Below are 19417 nucleotides of genomic sequence, written 5' to 3'. Positions count from 1 at the left end.
CTCACAATCATTCAACTCATTTTTATAGAAACAAATCTCTTTTTCCTGTTTTTTCTTTTTCTGCCATTCCTCCACTATGTTCTCTTTTGTGGTCTCTCTCTTCGTCAGCTATACAAAAAGTTGTTATTAAGTTGTGGCTTTAAATCCTTCTAGTTCTTCATTGATTATACTTAAAATATGAAACTGAGCATAATGTAGCTGTACAGGGCTCTTAAGAAAACGCATGCTCTCTTCTGGTCCTATGGAAGGAAGTGGAAATGCTCTTGCTGCTTTACACTGCTTGTTATACTTCATATATATTTTATTAAATACAGATTATTATAGTGGTATGCTTTGCAGCTGTAAGAAGCAGCACGTACCTTTCCCTTAAGTAAATATTTTACAGAACTCAGTATGTCATATTGTACAAATACTATTGATGATATTCCCTTTCATGATGCATCTAGCAGATGTTGAAACAATGAACTAAAATTAGCAATTAACTAAAATTAATGTCCAAACATTTTCTCATTCCCTGTTTCCCCATTTGTTTATACTGTTTGACTCATCCCCTTTTTCTTTGCTAATTAAATAAAAACCACAGAATTTCTCCATTGGATTTTATGCATTTAACTGAGACATGCAAGTTAGGAGCTTGCTTTTTGTAGATATCTTTGTTGTCAGTGGAGAGACAGACAATTTTAGGGCAGACCAACTAAGATCAAAATATATGTCTCCACTGACTTCATATTATGATTGTGCTATAATCTGAAAAGAAGCACATTTAAAACTGTAACAAACATTGCAGTCAGATATTAATAATAATTGGTTGAGAAAGCGATATATATACAGTATTATGCTTTTAAACACCAGTGTTGTGCACTGTGAGCTACTGCAGACTAGACAGGTATGTAAAAGTGAATAATCACAAGACTGTAGCAGGGGTAGCAGAGGTTTTGAAAGTACAGAAACGTATCAAAGACTGCAGTGCAATGCACACAAATGGCCAATTACTGATATAAAATCATGTAACAAGCTCAGGAAGCTGCCCATAACTCATAGCATGTCTGGAAGTGCCTTTACAGTGTACATAAGACTATGAAAAAGAACTGATTCTGCAGATGCCATGCTTCAGAATTGGGTATGCAGAGCTGATCACTCTGGTATCCTACAATGTATTGCTATATATCTAAGTATTGTTTTATTGTCATCAAAGGAAATTTTATTTAGAATGTGGTCTGAAGCTTTTCTGACTGTGTTTGATTGGTCTGGTTACCCCTATTTAATGACTGTTTATTTAAGCTAGATATTAACATTTGAGTTCAGTAGAGTGAAAATTATGCGGCTAATTCTACCTTCTTCAAAAGAACTACATGCATCTGGGGATTCTTTCACCTGTCATTGTCTTTTCTCAGTACACCAAAATTATTAATACACCTAAACTCGGTGCCCTTCTGGGTATTGTTGTTTTCATGGTACAACAGATAGAGACTTTACAACTCCTTGGGTTATTAGAAGGAAACTATATTATATTCAGATGAAGCCTTTTTGTTTATATTTTGTGTCTTCGTTCCTGACAGACCAAGGAAACATATAGGGTGTTTTTTGCTTGATTGGTTTTGGTTTTTAATTTGAAATAACATTTAAGTAAGTAGGTTCTATTACTCCGTAGCAAATATACATGTTTGCAAAAAAACATGTAACTGTCTTCAGGTCCCTGCCTAACATATGAGTGCATTTCACTGAAATAATAGATTTATGTGTAATGCCTAACTTCAGAAAGGAAAGAAAGCAAAAGAGAAAACAAAAAACTATAGATGAGTCAGTTTACTATCAGGCCTCAAAAAGTCTGGAACAAAGCAGAGATTAATACATTTCGGGTGGTCTAGACTAAGGAATGTCAGACTGAATAGAGCTATAACCATCTTGAGGTACATCAAAGACTTGCAAATACAGAATACAGTTCTGTTTGCTATGCTAAAGTCATAGCATTAAACTTAACTTTGCAGAAAAGACTTAAATCAGTTATTAAGAAAACTTTTAACGATGTGAATACAACAGAATGGCTTGGGAGATTACCAAGTCTCTATCTTTGGAGATTTTTAGGAACATGCAAGAAAAAATATTGGTATGCACGATTGTGGTGGTTTAACCATGGCTAAAGGCACATGCCCACCCTGTTGCTTGCTCACTGCCTCTCCTCAAAAGGACAGGGCCAGAAAATAGGAAGAACAGGAATGAGAAAGCTTGTGGGTTGAGATAAGGACCGGCAGGTCACTTACCAGCTACTGCGGTGGGCAAACCAGCCTCAACCTAGGGAAAATTAATTTAATTTATTAGTAATTAAAATAGATTTAGGTGTTGAGAAACAAAGACAAACTTTAAAACTACACCTTTCCTCCCCCCTTTTCCAGGCCCAACGTCATGCCACTCCAGACTCCTACACACTCTGCAGGGAAATACCTTCTCCACTGTGTCTCTCCACGGGCTGCAGGGGAATCTCTGCTCCAGCGCCTGAAGCACCGTCTCCCCTCTTTCTTCTCTGACCTTGGCATTCCTAGGGTTGTTTCTCATACATTTTTTTCCTTCACTCCTCTATGCCTGTGCAGCATTTTGCCCTTTCTTAAATACATTTCCCTCAGGGCAGCACCACCGTGGCTGTGGGGCTCAGCCGTGCCATGCAGTGGGTCTGCTGGAACCGGCTGGAACCGGCTGTGTCCAGCACGGGGCAGCCCCGGCCTCTCCTCACAGAGGCCGCCCTGCAGCCTCTACTGCCAACAGCTCGCAACAGATACCCTTATCACGACAAATATAGCTAAATCACCTAAAGGAAGCGAGTGGGTTCTAGATTACTTTTTGGTATCTCGCCCTCTTCTGTTTTTCTATGGTAATTTTAGAGCTTTTAAACTAATGATGGTATCAAGTAACAGCCCTTTCTTTTGCAAGTATGAAGACTCTTCGTAAAGATGTTATGTGTGAGTTATGTGAGAGTCTATTTGTCTATATTAAAAGCTGTAGTTGCATCACCTGCAGCACCATTATTCACACTCTTTTAGTTTTAAAAGGTTTACAAATGTGGATTTCATGTTTTCTATCATACACAGAAACTAATACTGATCAGGTTAGGAACAATAATCACACAAGTTAATGATTTGTGCTTACATCTGAAAGGTCAATCAGTTTTGTTTGTACCTTTTCCATACTGCTATACATTTTAGCACTTTACAGATGCTGTTATTTTTCAGCCTGAATTTAGTACGTAAACATAATGTAAGGTTTCATCAAGAAGATTTGTTTTCCAGAAGACCATTTCGATGTGTTAACTGTATAGTCATCAAGAGTATTGAAATATTAACCATATTCTTCCACTTTTTCTTTTGAGAACTCATGGTAATATTTTACATAGTAAGGCCTTTGTCAACATGTACCTCTTTTAAATCACGTGAATAAAACTGCTTACAATTAGTTGTTGAAAGATATCATTTAAGTATGTAGTTTAATCCAAAGTGCATGGTCAACGTCAAATGAAATAGCTCTTTTAGTATAGCGAATTTATTTTCTAAGTTGAAAAAGAAAAAGATATTTGCAGATCAAATTGCAAAAGAAGACATGAGAAACATGGTGTGATATTTTTAGATGATTTAAAGCACAAAGCAGTAAATGTGCCTGACCTTATTAGGTATATTAAATCTACTTTATCCCTTTCATAAAAAAAGACATTTTTTCAAACTTGAATGCATTTCCTATGGAGTAATTCACAAGTGCAATATAAAGATAGGAAATTAACTAACCAGGTGTATAATTCTATGAAGTCATAATTAATGAAACTAAGACACCGGAATCATCACCAGTTGTTACATGTACTGAGATTCTTCAGCCACTTGTCTGACTGGGACTGTGGGTTTTTTAGAAATACAACTTATTGTCAGGCGTACTGAGGATTGCAAATGATACCTCATTATACAGATCTTGAGATGTTACAGCAAAAGAAAATGAATGACAAAATGTTCTGATGAGCAGATGGGTAGCATTATCTTGTAGTCAGCTTTGATGCCATAGTGAGGCCTCTGAGAAATTGCCTAATCTTTTCTTCCTACCCTCCCTTATGCTACTTCCTAAGTCATGAGCATCTTCAGCCTGTTATTCCATCAAACACAGATGAGAGTCAGTGTGTCTTGCTTTTTAGTCCTGATGCCCGCCTACATTTTTCAAATGTTATATCCCACTTGGTTCATCCTCCAATGTAAATTTTCCTGGCTGTGTAAGACTGAAGTGTCATGGCTTTTGGATAGAACTTGCATCTGTGTTCTCTTGTTCATATTGTAGACTGTAGGCATACTCCTACTGTACCTTAGAGCTTCTATTATTATACTCATTGTCATAATATTATGTTTGTATTCCTTAAATAAAAACTACTGTAGACCCTTAAATAAAGACTACTGTAGAACCCCCTACAATATTGGGTTCATTTTTCTCTCTATTCACAGCAATTATGTGAAGTACTTGAGGAAAATGCAGGCAGAAATTCAACATCCATCCTACAGAACCCACCTCTGCACTTATCTCCAAGCTTCTTTGAAAGAAATCTGTATCCTTAACACATCTCCTTAACAATTGTTTCCTACCATAATTGTTTTAAATAGAAAGTGAACTACAACTGCATTCAGATTATAATGAGCAGACAGATTTGTAAAGAGAAAATTGTTATGAGCAGCTATGTTAGGTTTCTGAAGAAAGCAATGGGACTGAGAAAGTGAAAAGAAAAAAAATTACTATGCCTTTGTATGCATACTACCTTTGAATATTTGTACAGAAATCCTCGAACACTGAGGCTATAAAAATCTCTAAATATCTTTGAACAAAATTTAACAATATACTTTATGTGGTTTAAAACACAAACCCCTGTGGAAGTGTTTATTTTTCTCCAGAATTTTCACTTTTGCTACCTTAGTTGTCTTTACTTCATCCAGGGCAACTTTAAGACAAATCTTTCTACAGGATGCTTGATTGGGCTAAAAATTTGGTTAAATGACTAAGGTTAAGATAAGATAAACTGGAACTTCTGTCTTATAAAAATTTTCACAAGACTTAGTATCTGGTCCCATCAAATAAAGGCAAACCAAAAACAGATTCTGTGATAACTGATGTCGCATGCACATTCTGTCATGATATTTGGGGTTTTTCTGCTTGTGTGTTGATTTGGTTTTTTTTAATGCATTTATAATGCAGGACTACATCTGTAAAGCCAGACTTTACCTTGCACTAATTTGTAGGACATGGAAGGCAGGTAAAGACTGATTATGAAAGAGACCAATTATCTTTATACACAAATGTCTAAAAGGAACATCAACTTGACATAAATCAAGCTAAATTATATTCCTAGTAAAATTAAGCTTGTTGTAAAATCTATTTTAACTGAATCTCAATGAACAAATATTTCTGTAGTTCCTTTTATTATCTATACATAAAACTGTAATGTTTAACTTTTTCTAGAACTGGTGGGTTGTTTGTTGCTTTTTTTCCCCCCTTTCCATGGAAGACTAAGGGTTTGAGTCTTTCTTAGGGTTGAGTGCCAGGCCAACCCTAAAGAAAAATCAATAAAGACCACAGTAACTGGAATTCATGGAGAAGTGTGAACATGGCCGGTGCTCGTGGTCCAATCTCATCATGCTCCCTCAGCACCTCATCTGTCTTATTAAGAATGTTACAGGAAACTTTAATTGTTCATAAATTTGACTAAACGTTTTTTGAGCCCATTGGTATTGCCTCCCTCTATAAACTTAAGTGACAAGAATATCCATCAAAATTCTCTGTATTCTTCTTGAGCTATGAAAAAAAAAAAGCAGTAATTAGTATATCACTGCATATCGGTTTTGCTTGTGAGAGAATGTGCCCTCCATCCTGTTCTCAATTCCATTTTTGATGAAGCCCAATAGTTTGTTGGCTTTTCTGGCTGCCACAGAACGCTGAGACAATGATTCCAGAAAATTTTCGATGATAACTCAAGGAGCACTAAATTGATTAAAGGATTGAAGCTTCATATGAGAGAAGGCTGAGAGAGCTGAGACTATTCAGCCTGAAAAAGAGAAGGCTCAGGAGGGATCTTATCAGTGTGTATAAATACCTGATGGGAGAGAACAAAGAAAAGGGAGCCAGACTCTTATCAGTAGTCACCACTGACAGAAAAAGAGGCAATGGGCACAAACTGAGGCACATGAAATTACATTTGAACACAAGAAAATGCTTTTTTACTATGCGGGTGGTCAAACCCTGGGGCAGGTTGCCCAGAGATGTTGTAAAGTCCCCATCTGTGGGCATATTCAAAACCTGACTGGGCATGGTCCTGGGCAGCCTTCTACAGCTGACCCTGCCTGAGCAGGGGCTTTGAAGCAGATGATCTCAAGGACCTCTTCCAACATCAACATTTCTGTGATTCTTCAACTTCTTTCCTGAGTTTTATCTGAAAAATCAGCTTCATTTGGAGCTGTTTTCAATCATTTTAGCCTAGAATTATTGTCCATTACTTATCCACACTGAAGCTCATCAGTTTTTTTTCTGCCCACTTTTGTGCAGTCCTCTGTGGGTTCTTCATTTTTGGCATGCCATATGGCTACCTGAAAGAGCACGATTTTATCTGCAGACTTGGAGATATCACTGTTCATTCCTGGTCATTGGTCATTGTTGAAAATGCTGAATAAAATCAGACATGGTGTTAGTCTTCAGGTAATGTATGACTGACCTCTCTCTGTCCTGGAATAATGAACATTAACTCATACCATTTGCTTCCTGTTCTTTAACTGGCTTTTAACAATTTCCTCCAGTTCCACATAACTTTGTTGCTGTTGTTATTTGGGGTTTTGGTTTTTTTTTTTTTTTTTTTCAAATTCAGAAGTATTATGTCCACTGGATTTAATGAGAAGCTCACAGAATTTCAGCCGTGAGGCAGAATTTGCTTTTAGAGAAGCCATGCTGACTGTAATAGCATCCATATTTGTTGTGTGCTCAGTAGTCTAATTTTTTTCACAGAGCTATTGAAAACGATATTTTTAGTACTACACCAACGCTTGAAGGCTGTGATATTAAACTAGTTTGTTTGAATTATTTCCAAACCTTTAGTCTATGGCCAACCCGAAACCAATCACTCCCCTTAAGTTTCTTTTTCTTTTTTTTTTTTTCTCTAGCTCTACTTTCCTTCACTACTCAGTAACAACTCAAACTCTTCTGTGTGTTCTCTCTAATCTATGTTACTTACCCCTTCCATATCACTACATCTATCTCTTACCAGTCTTCCATGTTATACTCCATATCTTGTAAGTCAGCACTGAACATGGATTTTAATCTCCTTCCTGATCTGTTACTCCATACTTAATTTCGTACCAGTCTTCACTTACTGGAAAGTTACTTTTAGACATGTGGCATGGCACAAATCTGCTCTTCTGTTTCGCAGGCCCGTAATGATCCATTTCCCAGTGACTCCTGCTGCCAACGGTACCAGCTGTTCTCTATTCATGATCGGTCATTTTAGGCCTGGCAGAGAGGGAGGAAGTTCCTGGACCCACAGGTAAACCCAACCCTTCTGCTTCACACCTGTACTCTGGAACTGATGTGTTCATGGTTCTGATGTCTCTAATGAGGATAGGCTAATATAAGAAAACTTGTATTTCAGGGCAAATTATATCTTATCTCTCGTTACTGCCATATTAAATTTACCTCCCTTGAGGCAGAGGGGATTACAGAAATTTGGTAAAACATATCTTTTGTAATTCTGCGTATAAAGGTTTTGGGGGATTTTTCTCTATAATGTGATTTACAGCTGGAAAACTCAAAATGAAAATTTAAACCTATAATCCTAAAAATGCTTTTAGCTAAAAATATATTTTAGGCTACTATGGAGAATTTTATGTGACTTTGCACAGAGCATACACGTTCTTATAAAGTGAAATGGTTAATTCATCATTACAATAGATTCTTAGAATGAAAATATTTTTTGAAGATTATATCTCCTTTTCCAAGATTTTAATCTTTAAAAAGTGAACTATTAAATATTCATACTTCTATAAAATTATAAATTCAACTATGAACTATTTCAGCCACAGTTGCAGTAATGTCAGAATATTACTATGCTAGTATGCAGACACTTGAACAAAAACCATGAAAATTCAATGTATGGAGAGGTTTTTTTAATAAAGAATGTTAACCGTGTCCACATTGCAACGTGGGAAAGGTGGAAATGAAAGCTTATTTCCTTGTAAAATTCTAGGTATTTTGAATATAGTATTTAAGAAGAGAGCAAGCATGACAATATTCTTGCTTTCATTAATACACTTAGGTGTATTATCTAAGTTTAGATATCTATGACACAAGAAAGTACATGTGAACTAAATATCTAGAAATTTCTTATAATTAGGTGTTAGGGTTTAGGTTAAGACCAATTGTTCTAAGGAAATTGCTCTGGGGAAATAATTTTTTTAGCCAGTAGAAGGATGCCACGGGTAAATTAATCTCTCAGGTTAAGACACCCAAATTTACATAATTGTGTGGTTACATGGTTATGTAGATGAATGCATGCGTGCCTGTGGCTCTCATGTTCCCACTATTTTCAGTTGTGAAGCAGCTAATACCAGTCAGTGGAGCTTAGAGAGTGATTCAGCTAACACTAAACATTGTGCACTTGGTTGATTAAATCTCTTAGCTCCATTTTGTGTTGATTAGATACTCATTGATTGCAATAGGAACTTGGACACTTAGCTCTTATACCAACATGTAAACACTTACATTTAAGGATTTTAACTTTGTGGATGTCTAGCTGAGACACAAACCAATGCCAGGGAGAGATGAATCTCCAGAGCCTTGCAAATTCAAACTTGGTATTGATGACAAAATTTTGCATGGGAGACCATGATACGGGTTTACAGGCTCAGCCATTCTGCTAAAAGTGCATATGTTAATAATAACCGAATCGCTTTGTTCACTGAGGATCTGACTAAGAACACCAGCTGCTCTCAAAGGATAAGCTCTTGCCATCCCTACTCATGTAAGGTTAAGTCAGTTGGTGTGTCATACAAACAGGGAACACACATGAGCATTTGACATCAGAGCCCAGGGTCTTGAGTTGTTCAGTCTCCTGACCCAAGTGTGTCTTCTCCCAGATGTTATTAGAGGATGAAATATCATCCTTTCTCAAACATAAAACATTTGAGATGTGTAAGGAGGAGAAGAGCTGCAAGGAGTTGTTTTTTTCTTACTACTAGTTGCACTCAGTGTGTTCTGTGCCTCAAAGAAGCGCAGTACTAACAGACTTTTTCAGCTACCCGAAGGAGTTTGGAGAAAACTAGCAAACTTAAAGGTCATAAAGAGGATAAAGGATAGATAAATTTGCGTATTTCACTTTCACGGACACTAAAGTTTCAGCCACTTTACTCTTTAATATCTATTACAGATTATTTCTAATTCCATGTTCAGTGCTACCAGTTTTTCTTAGCTGATAACATCTATAAATATACAACAATTTTTCTCACTACCTTTTGCAAGCTCATGTGCAGGCATTATTTTGCTATTCTTGAAGAGCTGTAAAAAAAATTAAAAAATAGAAATTACAGGAATACAAAGTAATTTAAGAATTACTAGTGAACATCTCTAGTGAAGGACAGTTATCCAAAGAGTGAAGAGACCTTCTGTCTGTAAGGTGATAGAAAAGATTTTGTTGATTGACAGCCTGACTATACCTGATAATATTAATAAATATTTAAATTCTATCATCTAATTTCTGCACAGGATGGTAATGTAGTAAGGAAATAAAGGGAGCTCATGGGATAGAATAAAGAATTGTATTAATATAGTGGAAGTTCTGTCACCTCACAACAAACTAATTCATTAAAGTGTATAGTGTGATTACTTTGGTGACTTAATTTAGTTAAGATTTAGCAAGAATTACATTGCTTCTCCAACTATTAAAAAAACCACAATCACTTATTTAAAAATAAATTAATAGAACTAATAAAAAATGTTATTCATTTAGAAATTCATTGTGGAGTATGATATTAATAATCTTGTAGGGAAAAAAGTCCTTCCCTGAAGAACAATATGTCAGAAAATTATTCATTTACAGGAAATGAACCAAACTGTCACATAAGCTACTGTAAATAACATGGGTGGTCTTATATCTGCCTTGTAAAAAGTATCTTCTACAGGCTCAGGCTGATATGTTCTATGGACACTAACATATAGCCTAAATATGGTTGGATCTTGGCTATTAATGAATTTTGAGACAGTAATAAAAAGTAACTTTACTTTTTTTTTTTTTTTTTTGCTTTAAAATAAGGTAGCTATTAAATCAGTTCTTCTGTTTTTTATTTTGTGGGGAACATTTTACTTGTACAAAAATAGTAAATAAAATTTCAAATCATGATGTCAGGGTAAAAAACTTCTTACAAGCCCAGGTTATTAAATAAAAAATGGAAGTGATAAATAAACTCCTTTTCATACAAATTTTTAAGACGACACTGCTGCCAATATTGAAAAACAATATGCTTTTGCAACACTGAAAATACAAGGAAAAAAACATTTCCTGATTTGAGTAATCTTTTAGTATTCTGCCCTACATTTTGTCATCCAAAGTGTTTACTTCATCACAGCTCAAGCATACATCCCCAAAGCATGTTATAAGCAATATACTTAAAATCTGTACAACACCCACGAATGTTTGCACATTGTCATGTATTTCCAAGTTATTTTAGAGCTGACAGTCTCACTTCTTTTATAATAGCGCAATTTCCACTTTTTACTGTAGATCTAAGTATTGTTATTCAATTCATGGTCAGTAATCTTTCCCAATTTTTTTTAATAATTTGTTACAATTAATTTGTTAAAGACTTACTAGCCATATTGGATTAGAGTGTCAGTGAAATGTACAATTTACTCACCAAGGTCTTGATTTACATTTAACTTTGGGAAAGGTAACTGAAATTCGCCTTGACATAACATTAATAATAGGTAAAATTGAGTGCAAGTTCGCTAACTCCTTTAAAAGGATCACTGAGCTTCTCAGCATTTGAAGCTACTTCATTTAGTAATTAACAGTAAACTAGAAGAAGCATACATGTCTGGTGTTGTCCCAGAGTAATTATACTTGTGTATTGTAAAGTGCTATCAGACATATATTCAATCATTATATTTGTTGAGTATACTTAATGTTGAGTTGATATACTCAACAAAACTCAACAAATATGAAAGCTGTTATAAATAAGTGATGGGTTTTTATCAATAAAAGCAAAAAAATAAATTGGGTGGTTATCAAAACGCATATCAAACTATTATCAAAAGGCATATTATCAAAACGCATAGGAAGTTTTAAAAAAGAGACTACTGAAGTAGTCATGAAATCATGCCAGCCAGGACAGTACATTTAAGAAAACTTAAAGCTACTAGGTTAGACAAGCTAATTAATTTCATTTGGTGTAGTTCCGACAAGTCTTTGTTGTGTATACATCTTTATTACTTGCTAAGATAGATTGATCTGTATCGTATTTGTAGGAGTAAATTATAGCTATTTGTACTAGAGTGATAACTCTAGCAGTCAAGTGACAATTGCCTAAACTACTTTAACCTCAAAAGACATATGAAAAGTCCTGTCACATATTCTCATCATCTAACTTAAGGGCATTTACCTTAACTCTTAAACTAGAATATTCCTTTATTGCTGAACTAGTCTCTTCAGGGCCTTGGTTGCCTGAATCACTCTCCAGAAACGTAAGTCCCCAGAAAACACAGTCTTAATGAAGGTAGCCTAATCGAACATGATGTGAATGAAATGTGAACTTGCTGACTTTAAATTTAGAACAGTTACTAAAGAAGCATGTATAGTATCTGAATCAGACAACAGGGAGATGAGCTTTGCATTTTTATTTTCACATCGGGGTCCTCTGTGGCTGACAGATATTATGGTCTCTGGCGTAGAATAGGTATCTGGTCTGGAGAAGAACTGAGTCTCTTAATCATCGATCGGTTTCCCCTGTCAATAAGTTGCTTCACTTGGATACACAGAAAGTGAGGACAAGTACTGCCCGTGGACCATGGTGAAATTACAGCGTAACACAGCGGCTAATGAATGGTAGTTTATGACAGAGGTTAAATGCAACAAAGGACACTGAGGAAGACTGAAACTCTAACTTTGAAATTTCTACTTTAAATTGTTTTAAAAGCAGGTTAAAAATAATCTGTAGAAAGGGCAAAGAAAAAAAAAAGCTGGTATTCTCTTACAGAAAGCATTTCATAATAAAAGATAAATATTTTTCAAGACCTGAATTGTGTGAGAGATGCAAACTCTTACTCTGGACATGCTGTCACAGATTTTACAGTACTTTTGAAACAAGCATGAAATATACATGCAGTGATGGGATTAAGAAAAAACACCATAACTTCATTAAAACCTCAAATGCAACATGCATTTTCTTCCTTAACATTAAAAGAACTATGGCCATTTCAGTGTCATTCATAAAAATGGCCCAAAACCTTGACCATACTTTCTTCATTCTAGTGACACTGAACAGTGATCAGGGAATATTTCACAGGATGTTTCTACAACTAAGGATCATAATGTCATAACTTACAGCTTTATCTAAGGAAAATGTCATCCTTGACAAACTGTTTTATTAAGCCACAGTCAATCAGTTAAAAACAAAACCCCAACAAAACAAATCACAAATGAGATTAAAATAGCCTGGAAATCTCTAATTTCCACCTTCTCTTCCCCATTCCTGCATCACTGTAGCTATCACCCCTGCTCCCTAGAGAAACACTAAAAAACAGATTCCGTAGTAGGAATATCTTCAGGCTGACCTTTGTGCTGACCTGACAGTGCAAGGGCTCAGGATTTGTCTGGTTTGTTTTAACCCCTGCTCTTGGGCCCAGTGACTGCTGCCTTCCCTGCTACAGCTTCAGTTCTGGGAATGGCCCCTGGGGAGGGGTGACCCCAACCCCACCTCAGTCACTGCCTGACAAACCATAGTGCAAAACCAGGGGGCAGCTGGGGACCTCTGCCGGGCTCCAGCTGGTAGCCTGGGAGAAGGAAGCAGATAATGATATGAAAACATGTAAAAGTAGCCTGAGATGAACCCTTGACTGACAGGTGAGAAACTTCCAGCATGAATGTCACACTCCTCCAGGCAAAGACCTCAGGATGCTGATGACTTGCTGCAAGTCTTGCCCCCTCTTCTTGAGGGAGAATGATGTATTACTCTGGGGACCAAGAGGAGCAACGGAAAGTTGAGCATAATACCAAAGTGAAAAACAGATAGTAGGAAGGTAATTTTGCATAATATTTTCAGGGGCGTTATTATTAATAAGGCTTTGGGTATTAATTTGTGCTCTGAGTGTTAGTAATGGAAAATTGAACTGTTAGGCTGCTAAAACACTAATTGTACAAACAATAAATTCTTCTCTCTACATATACATATATATAGTGAAGTCCTTCTACAATTATGACCTTTTTCAAAGTACTCCGGCTGTAATTCACTGATTAAGTGAACAGAACATTTTAAACTAAAGCACCTGGATGATGGAGCTCTAGTAAAGTGGCTCCAAGCAAAACCGCCTCATTCTTATAGTATCTCCTGTCCCACAAGTGAGGAAGGAACTCATTATGGCCTGTAAAGAGGCTAATTGGACTATTGGGAAAGGCAGGAAAGGTAGGTCTCCCTTACAGGAAAATGTGAAAAAAACGCAATAATCTTAAGTGCTCTACAGAGGGTTGGTTTTATTCACTTCTCTTACCTCCCATCTTCCCACATAAGGAGTAAAAAGCCCCCCAGATTCAATAAAACATATTCAAATGGAAAAATACTGCTCCTAATGCACCAAACACTAAGGTAAGCACACTAAGCATTACCGTTACAGAAGTATTCAAGGTATTGCTATTTCCTGTAGGTTTTGAATGAGTCACATTAATTTTCTGTGCATCTTCAGAACAGGACCACAACATCCATCAGAATTTCTGAGACATCCTCTTTTTTAGATGTATAAAAGGCATTTCCTCTGGTGGACTCTGGGGCCTGAGGAGCCTCCTTCCCAGCTGCTGGAGCCCAGTCCAGTGCACCCAGAGACCTGGGAGTCCCTCTGTCCTAGGCCAATGAATGCAGCTGTTGTTTTACTGTTTGCAGGCTCAAGCAGCAGCAAAGATGAACATGTATGCCAGAGATGCACACATGCAGAGGACCCTAACACAGACAGCTACACAGCCTGCCCACAGACAGGCACTGGCTTTAGCAACACACATATATAACACTACCAGAACCCACATAAAACCTATGCACGAACAGCCAAATCCTAATTTTCTTCTCCGACTGATCAGGACTGAAGCTTGCTAGTAAAAAAACACAGGCCCTTACTCTCTAGGTCAAAAGGACAGACACATTTGTGGACCCCTTGAATAGTAGTGTAGGATGTCAGCTTATCTGATATTGATGCCCAGATCCCAGGCCTCCTACTCACCAGATAGTCCAGCTTGATGTCTGCTAATGAATTACACATGTACATGCATGCATGTGCGTATACACACATGTGCACATATGCACACACACCAGGTTAGAGAAAAATATAAACATTCTGGTCTTCACAGTGGCTCATGCCCAGGCACACAGGCCCTATCGCTCTTGGTCCTCTCTCCCCTTGCTGATGCTGGGACTCTCACCTGCTTCAGTTGGCACCAAGCACGGAAGCCACCATCACCCAAGGTCGGATGCCAGACACTACATTCACTCAGTGCAGACACACACTTCTAGGGTCTTTGGTCTCTCTTCAGGTGCTTATGCTGAGAACCTTATTCAGTCCAGCTGCCGGCACCACAGACATTAGGACCACTATCACCAGTGGTTTAACTCCAATTGCAGACCCCGTCAGTCACTCTCATCTCTCCAGTTTCTGGCATCTAGACTTTACAGCACTCACAGATGGGGAGAGAGTGAGATTACATGGAAAGAGAATTTAGAAAGCATTTAACGAGAAGAATGGATAGACTACAGATATTTGGTGCAGGGCTCAGTCAGACAAGCATACTGACCCACAACTGCTCACACACTACCAGCCTATTTTATAGGGCCTTCCTCTCTCTGCCCACCCTGTCCTTGTTTCACCCAAATTCCCTTCCTCTGAATATTCCTTAACAAGTCTAAGGGTGCAAATTCTGGTATGAATTGACATATTCAATCATAAGAATAATGGCATGCCTAATGTTAGCTGTTTGTTATTAAGTTGTGTTAAAAATGTTCTGTCAGGAAAGAGTAAAGAGAGTTTTGAGAGCTCAGTCAATGAATTAAACAATTAATAAAAACCAAAACCACATAACTGACATAAACATATACACTGCTATTTCAATAGATCCATTCTGTCATTGTGAACACAACAACTTGGACAATTTTCAATTTTACTTATTTTCAATAAATATTTGTAAATAATAATCTTAATTATAAATATGAAATAATTTTATCATAATTTTATTTACACCTCATCAATTTACAGTGATAAGGATATGTCATACTTTCATTCAGATCACGTGAACTAGTTACTGCCAGTGTCTTACCTCATTTTGGAAAAAAGGTATGTCAAAGTTTATCAAATCTTAAACATCATTTGCACATTTGGTATTATGTTTGTGTTTTCTGTGCACAAGTTCAGTATCAAAACAGAGGAATGTTTTGAATTTGTTGATGACATCACACACTTAGAATAGCATTTGAGATACAAGATTCATAATCGCACAACTCATCTTGTCTGAGAACACAATACAGCCATGATTGAATATCAATAGAAAAATACCTGTTTTCATAGAAAAATGTCTGTTTTCACAGAAAAATGTTTGTTTTCACATGGGTTGTTTTTTTTAGGTAACTATTCTTGAAATTGCCTTAGTGCAAACACTTTTACACAGGATCATAGAAAGAAATGTAGACTTAAACCAACCACATTTGGTCAGAAAATAATTGGAAAATGATACTGTATGTCAGTCAATCAGTCCTGTTGCAAGGTATGCTGATGTAACACATACAGCAGAACCTGAGGCAATTTATATAAGAGCAGGAAAAAAGAGGTAAATTCATGAAAGTCTGCCTTCTCCTCCCATGATACTTATTATGTTTTTTTCACACTCATACTCTCCTTTTCTCTTTTGCAATCCTTACCAGCTACCTGAAGAATAGATTGCAATGGTTGCTTCCATCTGCTAGACTTGAGTGTATTGAACTGTTTTCATGTCATTATGGGTTTGGGTTTACTGTATCTGGAAGGGTGTTCTTCCTGCCTTCTCCCCTCCTATCCCTCATTAGGTCAAAACTGCAAGGATACAGAAGATTTTTGTGGGGAAATTTCAAAAGCAGTGTGTCCTCACAATTTGAGTGAAAGGGATGACAGTAAGTGTTCTAAAAAGATATAGACCATGTGTGTGGGAAAAGCTAGTTCTAGAGAACCGTACTAATGGACTTTCCTCCTTTGAAAAAACAGGGGTTTTTTTCAGTTTGCTCAGAATGGCACTAACCATGATGCAGTGAAGCAAAGGGAGGAAAAGGAGAGTAATACAAAACAGATTTATTTGGAATTAGGTTTGTCTATATGACTTTTAAATATATAGTTCTACACAGACTTAAATAAAATGGTAAAAAGAATGTTCAGTCTTTTACTATGAAAATAAATATTGGCTCTTGGATCCCTCTAACTCCCTTATGCTTTTTTCTTCTTTTTTTTGTTCTTTTAACTTTGCATCTCAATGTAATGATTTGTTTATATTCTATGATTCTCAGGGATAACTGATGCTTCCAAAAAACAGACATTTTAAAAAGTTTTACTTTCATTGGGTATTCAAGTGCTAGTTTTATACTTAGATCATTCTTAAAGAATGTTCTTCTGAGTATTGCTACTTCTTTTTTACATAGTAAATCTCTGCTGTGAAGTACAAGAATGAATAGTGATTCAAGTTTGGCTGCTATCCTGACCCCCAAGAAAAACTGTTTACAATAGGATGTCTTTAGATACATTTTCTGATTCAAGCTTTTCTCATGAAAGCATCTTTTTGTCCAATATATCATAAGTAAACTGATTAATTTCTGAGTTGGGTTTTTTTTTTAATCAACACACTACTAAATCATGAGATTATTGACTCTTTAAATTATTTCTATCTTATTTTTCCAGCACATCTATTAAGAGGATGCTGAAATTATGAATAGAGGTGTCATGATCATTCTAAATCATCCAGCAAGAGCTTCTGATGCTATGCTTGCGAAACCTGTATTTCAGAACCAGTGAGTTAGTGATTATGATTCTTCCTTTGTCATACTGCCAATAGGAGAAAGGTACTCATGGATGGAATCCAATTATGAAAAGCCTCTATCATTTATACCATTTTACTTTAGTACATGAGCATCTTAGAACAGACATAAGGAAGTCTGATTTCTTCATTTTACAAAACCTGTTTAAAAACATCTGAGGAAAGTGCAAACTGTGCAACAATCATCTAAAATAACTCTTTAAGTAAAGTAAAAGTTCACACCGTTATGATAACACAGGAAACCATTATTATAAGACAGGAAACAAAGATGTTTCTTACCTGTAAAGCCCTTGTCACATTCACAAAGAAATGTATTTGGAGTAACATTGCTGCAGTTACCATTGAAACACGTATGTGGCTGGCACTGTCCAACTATTTCTGTACAATTTTTACCTATTTAAAAGGGATAAGAGGAACATTGAACTTTAGTAAATACTTATATTTTTTCCTGAAATTTAAAATTTATATGTAAAATAAAACATATTTAATAGGTAGGCGGATGATTAGATAGGTAATTTTACTAATGTTGGTTGCTAGTTTTCAGCAAAATTACTGAAGTCCTAAAGCAAGGCAGAAAGATATTCAGCTGCTGTAATATGAGCTGTGGTGCTCAACCTTATCTGTCATACAGTTACAAATTCACTTATAGCTTAAAATGCAGAAATGCTATTAGTACTGTAGTATTTGTTTCTTTATAACATGAATCTACCTTACAGTTCCTTCCAGCATTGTGAACAAAAGATGTTCTCATGTGGAGTCCAATTTGACTGAATTTTTCTTAATATGCAGCTTTCTGGAAATTACAATTCCAATTATAAGTTGTTTATGTTATTACAGCATATGGGTCTAAATACCATATAATTATGCTTGTCACTTGAATTGTTGCTATGAAATTATTCACACTTCAACAACTTCTCAAATTTCTAATAGACTTCATATTATGGGAGGCACTTTTTTTCTCCCTTACTTTTGTATAGCCACATCCATTATATATGATGGTTTAATCTCCTAGTCCTTCTTGTGTACATACAGCTTATTTACTGGATGAATATTGCCGGTACAAAATTGTGGCATTAGCCAACACTTTCCCATATAGGCTAACAGAATATTTTAAGCATCGCTTATTGATTACTTATGATGATTATTTTCAACAGAATTGCTTGAGAATCTCTCCATTACTTTGAATTAAAGTAGTACCAGATACTATTCGATATTATTATTTTCAAAGCATTTTACACAGCCCGCAGAAATCATAAAAGAAATAGAAAACATACTGCATACCATCAACATTTTCCACTCTCTTACTAAACTTTGAATAACTATAAAAATATTTTTCTCATAACATTGACTTATTCATACCTGCGTGATTTCTATTTGCAAATGCATTAGTAACCAAATTATTATGCAGCTTGAAAAGCAATTAAAAATAAATTACAGCAAACTTTATGCAACATAACCTTCATTTCTGTATTCTATGAACCTCACTCATTCCTGACTCATCAGCTGTGTTTTATAACATAGCATCACTATTGAGAGAGCACAAAAGTGTGGTCCATCAAAGGAACATTGCTAGTATTCTGCTACATAAGTACAGAAGGAACTACAACGATCCTTTCTGTGATGCGAATGAATATTTCTGGTACTTTCTAAAGGATTTCCAAACTCCATTGCTCTGAACGCAGGAATAATATACCCATAATTTCCTTCATCCTCTTTTCTTTCTCCGCAAATGGAGATAATGTTTAGGTAGGAATGTATCTAAGTATGCTGTACTCTCTGGCAGTCCAATTCCAAACCCAGATTAAATTTCTTCAATGGGTTTTAGGTAAGTACTGCAATATTTCCTAGATAGAATTAGGTAAGTTTATTCATTTGTGAAATATTTAATTTGTATGTTTAGCAAACTCCTTTGGAAAGGATCTTTACAGCACAACACAATCTGGAAGAAGACAGTAAGTATTTTGTTTTACTTGCTCTTCTAATTAAATGTTTGACTCTTCAATTAAAAACAAATTTTGATTTTAAAAAATTCTCTAGTGTAATTTAAAAGGTCTTTAAACTGAAAAGGGAAGTTTTGTGACAGGTTGGAAAAAACTGTTCCTTTCAACAAAACCACTTGCTGTTTTT

The 19417-nt window shown here is 36.0% G+C and overlaps 1 protein-coding gene across 1 annotated transcript in view; it reads right to left on the bottom strand.

Annotated features, from left to right (window-relative positions):
• Positions 1-19417, bottom strand: part of EYS (eyes shut homolog) — an 884174-nt gene that overhangs the window by 841015 nt on the left and 23742 nt on the right. Inside the window, exon 3 of the mRNA XM_063330257.1 lies at positions 17570-17683. Coding sequence (XP_063186327.1) covers positions 17570-17683 — 114 coding nt within the window. The remainder of the gene's footprint in view (positions 1-17569; positions 17684-19417) is intronic.

Source organism: Chroicocephalus ridibundus, chromosome 3 (genome assembly GCF_963924245.1).
Source record: "Chroicocephalus ridibundus chromosome 3, bChrRid1.1, whole genome shotgun sequence".
In the NCBI taxonomy this organism is placed as follows: domain Eukaryota; kingdom Metazoa; phylum Chordata; class Aves; order Charadriiformes; family Laridae; genus Chroicocephalus; species Chroicocephalus ridibundus.
This window is presented reverse-complemented; position numbering and strand designations above follow the sequence as displayed.